This window comes from Dermacentor silvarum, unplaced genomic scaffold (genome assembly GCF_013339745.2).
Source record: "Dermacentor silvarum isolate Dsil-2018 unplaced genomic scaffold, BIME_Dsil_1.4 Seq675, whole genome shotgun sequence".
In the NCBI taxonomy this organism is placed as follows: Eukaryota; Metazoa; Arthropoda; class Arachnida; order Ixodida; family Ixodidae; genus Dermacentor; species Dermacentor silvarum.
The window spans coordinates 3,174-13,540 of record NW_023606614.1 but is presented as its reverse complement, the minus strand read 5'-3'; the positions used below and the strand labels follow the sequence as shown (position 1 = coordinate 13,540).

The window sequence follows — 10,367 nt, the reverse complement described above, 5'->3', positions numbered from 1 at the left end:
CAATACAAGCTCGCATAATGAGGTGTAGGTAACAGTCCTCAATTTATAAACAACTCCAAGTAAAAAGTAAATTGGCTTATACGGTATGGTTCGTTAATTCGACTCCTATAAGTTTGAATTTTCAGTTCATTCGATCCTGGCCGAAAGTCGCGGCCGATGACCATTCATTTATTTCTGCCAAAACGTTCGTTATTTCGATCCTGAACTTTGCCTTCGACATATAATTCGAATTTTAGCAGTCAAGGCGCATGCGCCTGACCACTATGGTGACCCCGATTAGAGCCCTGCACGGGCCGATTTTTTCAGCCCGGGGGCCCGTTTTTACGTTGGGCTGCCCGCCCGAGCCCGATCAAAACATTTATGGCGGGACCCGGGCCAGGCCCGGGCCCGGAAATAATCTACGTTACCCGCCCAGCCCGGCCGGCCACCCCTTTACCTTAGGCCCGAGCCCGGCCCAAGCCCGACTCGAAACCGGCCCGAACCCGGCCTGAGCCAGAAAAATACATGTTTTTCAGAGTTGAGACGCCCAAGAATAACTAACTGCACGTTACATGCACACCACCAGAAAGCCCGAGCCCGGCCCGGGACCGCGTCAAAAAACCCAAGCCCGGCCCGGGCCCGGGTCAAAAAGCGCACGCCGTGCCAGAGCCCGGCCCGAGCCCGTCAAAAAACGGCTCTACCCGGCCCGGTCCGGCCCAGCCCGTGGGCCGGGCCTGGGCTTTCGGGTAAGCCCGAGCCCGTGCAGTGCTCTAACCCTGATAGTGACCCCATTAGTGACAGCGTCTGTCTCTGCGTAACTCACGGCTCAGTGAATGCATTCAACACACACCATGTGCAACTGAAAATGCCCGTTTTTTGGCTCGGCCTAATAGGTTTTTCAAGAAATAACCATAGCTAACACTGTCTGATTAGGGTATTTATTCAATTACTCAACACGCACCTTCCTTTTTCATGAAAATTGTTCAGAATATTACTTCCGTGGTGCAATCGGACAAGATACCCTTCAAGACCTTTGTATGCTTTACCGCATAATATAAATGTATTGCGCCGAAGTTAACTTCAAAAGAATATGTGGCGAAGCTGACTTTAGAAAACTCTCCTGCTGCTCATTTTTCTTGTTAAAAATCGAGTGCACGGTAGATTTTTACTTTGTATAGGATCTTTGTGATATTTCTATATGAGTTTTCTACGGTCGCATAGAAAGTGAGCGCACGTTTGATTCGGGGCGTAATAAATCAGGAAAATAATGGCAAACGAATCAGCAGTGTCACTGAGCGTTTTTTTTTTCTGCATGATGTTGAATTCCACCCGCTGGATAATTCAATCAATTTCGCCGGCCCCATCAGGATCAAATCAACGGAAGTGGACTGTGTACTAAGACAGCTAGAAATTGTTGCAACATTGATCCGCGAAAATAAACAGAATAGGCAATTTCCACATTCTAGAAATCTTAGCAATGCGTCAGGTATGTAGCATCAGTATAATTTCTCCACGCCACTTTTCGCTACATATGTATCCAAAAGTGCTGCATTCGCACTTCATTTCATTGATGTCTAGTCATTGATAATATATGATCTTTATTTCTCTTTATTTCAAGCATAACAAACGTAGACTGGAAATACCAGATTTGGAAGTCTGGAGTCACAATCACTGATAATGTGAGTATTGCAAAGCAGGCTCATTTCTTTTCACCTGTGTTCAGCGTAAAAAAAATTCAATATCACTCACTGTTGCGCACTATGCTTAAAGTGCCTTAATAAAGCGAATAGCTTTCTTTGGCTTTTTCACCCATTTTTATAGTCGCACGCCAGACTTTTTTGATGCAAAGGACATGTACTCTCATGAATCCGAGTTTCGGTGCTTGTTCATTGCCGAAGGCCATCTAGCTCTTTGAGATGTATGTGGCTGGAGATGTGTGATATGTTTCAGATATATATGAAACTGAACGTTCAGACACCAGAACGTTCCGTTGTTGTTGTGCTGCCATCGTCGCCTTGCTGTAGTGATTTCCTTGTCATCATACTATCGTTGTCACACTTCATGGCAACTACTAAAGATGTTGGCGATAGTAGTGTGCGCTGCCATCATCAAACACGATATGTAATATAAGCCTGCGAGGTAGGTGTAGCGATATGTGTAGCCTCAGAATTTTATGTGCTGATTTCCATTTCACAACTCGCCATTCTCCCTTCCTATCTCTTTAAATACCTTTCCCCCGTACAGGACAGCAAAGTGAACCTTTTCTCTGGTTACCCTACTGCATTTTCTTTCCTTTTCTTTCTCTTTCTCTCTGTGGCAGCTTTATGTAAGAATAGACCTAACTGCACATCGAAAAACTGAATGCTCTTGCGAAAGTATTTCACAGCCATATGTGGCACAATTTGTTACTGGCTACTGTTGCAACACCTAAAATTGCTGTTGAGATTCTTTTTATTATTCTCCCAGTTTGCTTCCCCACTGAGTTTGACATGTGGCTGCTTTGCCTTTATACACAGTCGTTCCTGTACAACCTGTGGTACTTCACATTCTCGGTGATGGGCAACCTGAACTACTTCTTCTTTGCGGCCCACCTGCTGGATGTGGCTGTCGGCTTCAAGACACTGCGCACCATCTTGCAATCAGTCACACACAATGGCAAGCAGGTGTGCAGTGTGATTATTGTATCTTTGCCTGTATAGCCTGCACCGAAAATACTCTAGATATATAAGTACAACGTTTCTGCTTTTTACTAAGCAACACACTCACGAGATAATGGAATACTGAAGAATGAGCTCGCTCAACATTAGCGATAATAAACAGACTAGGAAAGCAACGTAAAGCTTAATATTTAGATAAAGTGACAAAACACGACAAGAAATTAGAAGAAAAAAATACGTAAGTGCTTCAGCATTTTATGCAAAAATGATAACGACAACAAAATCAGCATCCACAGCATAAAATTTTATGTCATGGGCACAAGTGTACTTAAAGACTCTTTGCCATGTGACTTCACGGCAATGTGCTCAAGATCTCCGTTAAGTCGTGCCTGATAGTGTGGCTTCACCGCAATGAATGCATGTTACGGTGAACTGCATTGTTGTTTGAACAAAAGGTAGCTGTGAAAACACTGACGGCTGAATTAAAAAGCAAAAAAAAAGTTTCTGTAAATAAGTTTTGAAGTGAAATTTGTACCAGGTTTTCTTTAGAAATAGATTTATGGAGATGTGGTTTTGTGCAGGTTAGGCATTTGTTCTTTTTTTTTCTTTTTTCGCAACATTTTCTGGAATGGGGTGTGGGTTGTGTAGGGGCATGTTATACCATAGTTACTCAAATCTAGTCCAATAGCTTTCTTGAAAACAGAAGTTATGTCACTCCTAGGTTGGCTTATAATCGAGAATTTCATTCAAGAGTGGTCGGAACTGTAAAAGGTAAGGCCGCTAATGCCGGCGCAAAAGATAAAAGGATCGTACTGTAGCCATTACTATCCGCTGCCGCAGCTCGACAGTATAACTGCTCACTATACTGTTGCACCATTGTGCCTGCACTATTATCTTGGCAGGCTTGTATTTTTTCATTTTCTCACCTTTCGAAATTGAGGTGCAGGCTAAGCATCGCGGCCGATCTAGATCCAAATAAATACGATATACACAAAAATACGGCACAACGTGACAGTATAGAGAATAATCATAGGGTGTTGCGATGAGCTCGGAAGATGACCGGTGCCTATTGTGCTGCAGCTGGTGCTGACAGTGATGCTGCTGACCATCATAGTGTACATCTACACGGTGATAGCGTTCAGCTTCTTCCGCAAGTTCTACATCCAGGAAGAGGACGACCAGGTTGACCACAAGTGCAACAGCATGCTCACGGTGGGTGCCGACTGTTTTTGCAATAATGGTGCATGCAATCATGCACCATTACATCATGTGTGCTATGATTTTGTGCTTGTTAAGCACTACCCAGAAGCAACCAAAATTATATGCATGACAATTTGCCGTTCTTTGAAGGCAATGGTACTAAAGGCTTTTGGAACCAGTGTGACAAGCGTCCAATACAGACCACGACATTATTCACTACTAATGGACAGGAATGATGCAAACATAAAAAAATCTGCACAAGATTGACGGGATTTCCTCAAAAGCCATTGGTAGGACTAGAAACAAGAACCTTTCTGCAAATGAGTGATTATTGCGAGATTAGTTCCTAAAATAATGCACGTTTTTTATGCACCTGTGCTCGTGAAGTACATTTTCTACATATTTTTGTAAATCAGAAAATGGTGCTTGCCACCATCTTCTTGAAATTTCAAAACTAAGTAATTATAATGTGACGTCATTTTAAAGATTCTGACACTACTACAAACAGATCAATCCGAAAACAAAGCAACGAACAAGGCTGTGAAGAAAAACATATTTTTTCTTAGATTTTTTCTTAGAACTGTGCACTTAGATTTAGGTTCGCATTGAAGAACCTCGGGTGCTCAAAGTGATTTCATAGTAGTATTCTGCTACGGCCATCTCTCATAGCCCAAGTGCTGTTGTAAAATCTAAAACCGCAAGACTGAATCAATGATTACAAGTTACCAAAGAATTATTGTGTGCTTGTAATATTATTTGAAGTAATAAATTAACAATTCAACTTAAAGCTGTGGCGCTTGGCACATTGACTTGGACTGTGGCATTTAGGAAACATTCAAAGTGTCCGTGGGGGAGAAAACATTTCAATTACTTTTGGGTACTCTCCTGAATAACTAATAGTGAAGAAAGAAGTGTATTCTTCAAAGAAATCGCTTGCAGCTGTGCCTAACTGGTAACTCTGAGTCACAAATGACTTGCAACACTTATTTAAAACATTTACCGTGCGAAGTGTCCTTCGGGAAGAGATTTGCTCGTGTGATGGTCGTGAACTATCTTCTCTGCACTTCTGCACGCAACTGTACTTCTTTTCCGAGAAATTTCAAATAATTTAGCCTGCATTTCATCAGTGCGATGCATCGACTTAATAATGCACGCAAGCGGTCTCGTCGGCCTGACTTCTTGTTCACCTCCTATTTCAGTGCTTCGTGTTCCATCTCTACAAAGGTGTCAGAGCAGGTGGCGGAATCGGTAAGTGTAGCCGCAGCTTCGGAGCCACTGACTGAAAACTAAGCATTTTTGGATGGTTTGCACCAGGTTAGATCTTCAAAGCAGACTGATAAAGTCAGTTTTGTTCTGTGGCAGTGGCAAGCTTCACTAATTACTCGTTTTATATCACTTTGATCTTTATACCTCTGCCAACATTGAAGCACAGCATGCTTGCTCATTACTAGATACCAAGCCAAACCAAGCTTATTGCCCTAATGTAAAATTAAAGTTGCTCGCCAACCTAAGCCAATAGTGCTTCTGCATCAGCCAGTTCGCAGATGAAGCTTGTTGCAACACTCAAATAAATAAAAAATAACGCATATTTAACAATATATTTTAAGACAACCACACAGCCCCTCCTGTGAGATATGGGGCCTTAGTTCGTAAGTTCTCTTTATTGTCCCTTCCCTTTATGCTTAACAAGCAGAAGGTAAAGGCTCTGAGTGTGACAATAAGATGAACCCAGTTAGGTGCTGTGGGATGATGACACTGCAAAAGAATTAATGCAATTATAAGTCAGATGTAGGGCATTCTCATCACATTGTTCTCCAACGGGAATTGACATTCTTATGGCTTCTTCTTTCATCATTCGAGGCATGTGCGGTATCCAAAACAAAAGGCAATCTTCTCTAGAGGTTCACAAGCTGATTGTTTTCCTCGCTTTCAGGTGATGAAATCGAGCCTCCGGACGGTGACGATTACGAAGTGTACCGCATCATCTTCGACATCACTTTCTTCTTCTTTGTCATTGTCATCCTGCTGGCCATCATTCAGGGTGAGCTGATCCGAAATCTGTATCCTGAATCTGAGTCACTGATCCCTGGATTTGCATGACCGACCCTCTTCCACCTGTTTCTCATTTAATGCAGCCTCATCCACTGAAAAATGAACTCAGCGCTTACTGTGAACGTAAATATAGACAATGGCAATATTATCACGAATGGAAGTTCATGTATATGCTAGCATTGCTAGGTCAATAATCCAAAACAGGAATCATTGAAGTGTTTCTCCAGACAAATCTGCTATATTAGTGCAATAGCAAATATATGGACGCTCTAGGTGCATTTTTGCCATCGCCGTCACCGTGATGTTACGTATTAAGTCCAAGTGTGATAACATTGTCGCCGCGCTTCATATGCTCTATGAGCGAGTTAAAGCGTGCGAGGGTGTGCCGACGATGGCGACTCAATATCGCGCGCACAAGGGAGAAAGCGGGAAGGAAGCGCGCCGTATTCCGTCGCTTTCAAGGCACCGCCGGGGGGGATGGGAGGGAGGGAGGAAGGGGTGGTGGTTGCTACTTATGGCGCAGCGGCGCAGGCCTTATTTTGAAAGCGATCTGCGACGGTGGCAGAGTTCGCCGTGTGCTGTATTTTCGCTCTTTAAATCATGTTGAAGTGAGAGCTAGCACGAAGGTCAATTCGCTCACAGCTGCCGCCGCGCTTCCTCACTCCAGCGTTCCGACAGCGAGTTTTGGCGGTCATTGCGTGATATGTGTTCATGTTCGTTCGTGCGCTCGTGACACTATGCTTGTTAACTTAATTAGTAAAAAAATGCTTACAAGTTTATACGGCTGATAAAACTATTATCCTTACATCGTATAGCTCTCTAGAAATTTGCTATTGCCGTCGATGCTTCGCCTTTCGGGCGAAACTGCGCCTTTTTTCTTAGCCAATGATTCTTTCATATTTATAGTAGGGAATTTCAGAACCTCAAGAACAATTTATCGACCAGAAGCACCAAAATGAGCTGCGGTTATATATATATATATATATATATATATATATATATATATATATATTGTCACGAGCTGAGGCAAGAGCAAGGAAAAGCACCAGCAGCCAGACACGAAAAATGCCAGACACGAAGGGACGGTTCTTCAGCTGGCGCGGCATCTTTCACTTCATCGTCTTCTTCGCCGTTCTGGGCACGCAATGCTGATCGTTTGCTGGCTCAAAACACCAGGTGGCAATGTGTATTGCTCTACAGCTTCAAAGGTTTATGCAATTGCATTTAAAACACTTGTTTTTATTTAAAACATCGAATAATTCAAGCCATTTCTGTACGTGCTGCCATAGTTAAAGAATGGAGTTCAATTAGCAAATGAAGCATAAACTACCTGAGAATTTTCTTTATTATTTTGTACACACAATGCCTGTTACACTGTGAGACACTGCTGTGCTTGTTCAGTTAAGCTGAATGTGCTCTAAATTTTCACTTGCTTAAAGTGTTCTCTAATCTGCTGCAATTACTCTTTCAGGTCTTATTATTGATGCCTTTGGAGAGCTGAGAGACCAGCTGCAAAGTGTGGTTGATGATATGGAGGTCAGTCGTTCATCTCTCTTGCCTCACTTACGTCATAATGAAACGTCTTTGTTATTATCAAAATAATTTTATCAATTTTTATGTCATGCACATATGCTGCTACATTTAAAAGTGCATAAGTGGACTGCACTGTTAATCAGTCGTTATAAAACAGACATAAAAATTGTAGTGCATGTGCGCTGGAAAACGCTTGCATTTGAAATAAGATGCGGTGAGCATACAAGAAATAAGATAATAATATATTTGAGGAAGCTGGTTTGCAGTGTTATTTCACCAAAGCAAGATAGCTGTAACCAAAAAAACAATAAACCCCTGGTGAGCACCTGTGTTGTTATTTCAATATATAACTTTTATACACATAATGTTTGAATGTTTCGGATAGCTCAATGAATTCTCTTTCGCTTTGAGTAATATGTTCTTCAGTGAAATGTAGCCGGCCAGCTCTGAAACCTGAACAAGTTGAGTGTTCTACATTGGGTATAAATGCTTTCATATGACCTGCATGGACTACGCGAGTGACAAGTACAATAACATACGGAAAACCTCATTATGTGAGGAAAAATAATCCTTGCCTTTTGCCAATGACAGATGACACAGCACGCCACCTACCTGTTTATATGTTGTGAGCAAAGTGCAGGTGTGGATAACTGGTGCCCGTAAATTATGCTGATGGCTTCATAATCTTCTAAGCACCATCCGTGAACTGCACTTGTGAACACATATTCTGTGCAACAGTATCTCGCGTGTTCCAGCTGCTAGTTTTCAAGTGATGGATTATCCTAGTCTTGTTTCATTGATGTTAATGAATGGCAGAATAAAAGGAGAACTAAGTTTCTGAAGTTTGTGTTAGTCATAAATGATACCATATGAAGCTGACAATGAAGCTAAGGAAAGCGTAGCCTTCTTACGAACAACAAGATAATGGCTAAATCTAGTGCACTGGTGTTTGCGGTTGGTGTGATCTATGTGCCTTTTCCCATTGTAGTCCAACTGCTTCATCTGTGGCATTGGCAAGGACTACTTTGATCGGGTGCCCCATGGCTTCGACACGCACGTTCAGAAGGAGCATAACCTGGCTAACTACATGTGAGAGGCTCTCATGCTTCACTTCTTCGATTCATATTTTTTATTATGACTTTGAGTGCCGGACCTTTCCACCCTGAACTTATTAAGACAAGTTCAGTTTCCATTGAAATAACGCATTAGCAACCTTTATATTCAAATCACATAATTTTTTCACTTATTAGTCAAGCTAAAATACCTATGATAAATAATGAGTTGATGTTTGCTTTTTTTCCTAGTATTCTGTCCCTTAAATACATCTTTGGGGATATTGTCTAAAATATCTCTTGTTTATAATCAACGGTTTTCTATTTTGAAGTACGTGCACAAGAAAAGTTGACAAAAACCTTATGGTTCAGACCAGCATTCTAAGAATAGTTAGTTTCAAGGCTGTCTTTAAGCATTATCTATCCAAGTAATCCAAAACAGTTTAATATAGACGACTAATAGTGAAAAATGCTAAATAAATTGTGAAATACCTTTGTGATGGATCTTTGTGAACTTTTGTTGTATTAATTGAACTGTGTGATGCATTTCAAGCAAAACCAGTTTATTTGTTTGTTTAAGTTTGTAGAAGCTTTGACTAAAAAGTTATCATGTGTGATTTTTACTGTTACCTTGCTGCTGAGAATTATACCTGAAGCTCCATTATTTTTAAATTTAGGTTCTTCTTGATGCATCTCATCAACAAACCAGACACAGAGTACACAGGCCAGGTGAGTGTTTCATGAATTCTAGGGGTGTGCAAATGGCATTTTTTAAAAGTGAATCGAATACAAATAGTGCCACAAGCGAATTGAATTTTGAGTACTTTTGAATATTTTTCACATAAGGAACAACGTTTTTTATAAAGATGTTCACAGCCTAGTATTCATAATGTTAGAAAGTTTCTGTCACTACATTTCACATTATGAAGCATAGTTTACTTAAAACTACAAAAGGAAGTACAGTCGCCGATCAATAATTCGGACCCGGCAGGGACCACCGAAACGTTCGGGTAATAGAGAGTCCGAAGTACCGTATTCGCCCAAAGTCACCTTATTCCACGAGCTAATGGACAAAAAAGCTAGGTCGTGTTCTGGAATCGTCACTTTCGGAGATGCAGTCGACTTGTGTTGACTCGATCCTGACGAAATCTACAAAACTGATCGAATTATCTGGCCGGTTGAATTAAACAAGAAGCCGAAAAAACGCTTAACACGCCATTGATTCACTTTGTACGGTAGTAAACCGGACGTTATTTTGTTTATCTTCCTGCCTTCTGTCGTTCTCTTTCCTCCTCCTCGTCCTTGCCTTTAACTTTAGCTTAGCCGCAATGGAGCCATATTTTGCGGTGAAGCATATCAAATAGGGGAAGGTGCCACTGCTACGTGACATAGCACGTGCTCCTTAGTTTACACACGCACATGCGTCTTTTCTGGTGCCAGAACGAGCGCCGATACCACTAATACGTTTACTGGCAGGCCTTCACTTCTCGACTTTCTGAGTTTTTAAATACGTAAATATTTCTATGCCTACCCAACGAGCAAACACGTCCGTCCATCACGTAAGATGATCGCTTTCACGATAGGGCCCGTAGCAGCGAGCGAATTGACCTTGGTGCTGCGTTTCGCTTCAACGCGAACTAAGCGGCGAGAACACAGGGTACACGAAGCTATCAGCACTCGGCGCACTCTGTCCCCATCGCAGATCACTTTCAAGATAGAGCCCACGTGGGTGCGCCATACGCAGCTGCCGTATAGTACGGTTAATCACGAAATCGTTCGCATCGAGAGGAGGCAGCGTCAATAACCACGTCTACGTACGAGGTCTACTAAACGTGACACTGTTCAATTACGTCACGTACCTACAGATGCATCTCCCATAGAGTTTCACACTATA

At 42.0% G+C, this 10,367-nt stretch overlaps 1 protein-coding gene across 1 annotated transcript; it reads left to right on the top strand.

The window, feature by feature from the left end:
• The first annotated feature begins 1,564 nt into the window (after positions 1-1,564).
• Positions 1,565-9,232, top strand: LOC119435393 (ryanodine receptor). The gene is made up of 8 exons (XM_037702263.1): positions 1,565-1,658; positions 2,496-2,642; positions 3,717-3,848; positions 5,036-5,084; positions 5,770-5,877; positions 7,360-7,424; positions 8,410-8,510; positions 9,151-9,232. The coding sequence occupies exons 2-8, from the start codon at positions 2,535-2,537 to the stop codon at positions 9,215-9,217; spliced, it is 630 nt and encodes a 209-aa protein (XP_037558191.1). The 5' UTR covers positions 1,565-1,658; positions 2,496-2,534; the 3' UTR covers positions 9,218-9,232.
• Positions 9,233-10,367: the final 1,135 nt, after the last annotated feature.

Coding starts and splice junctions, on each gene's coding strand:
- LOC119435393 (XM_037702263.1), top strand. CDS start 2,535: ATGGGCAACCTGAACTACTTCTTCTTTGCGGCCCACCTGCTGGATGTG. Junction 2,643..3,716: donor TCACACACAATGGCAAGCAG/GTGTGCAGTGTG, acceptor ATTGTGCTGCAG/CTGGTGCTGACAGTGATGCT. Junction 5,085..5,769: donor CAGAGCAGGTGGCGGAATCG/GTAAGTGTAGCC, acceptor CCTCGCTTTCAG/GTGATGAAATCGAGCCTCCG.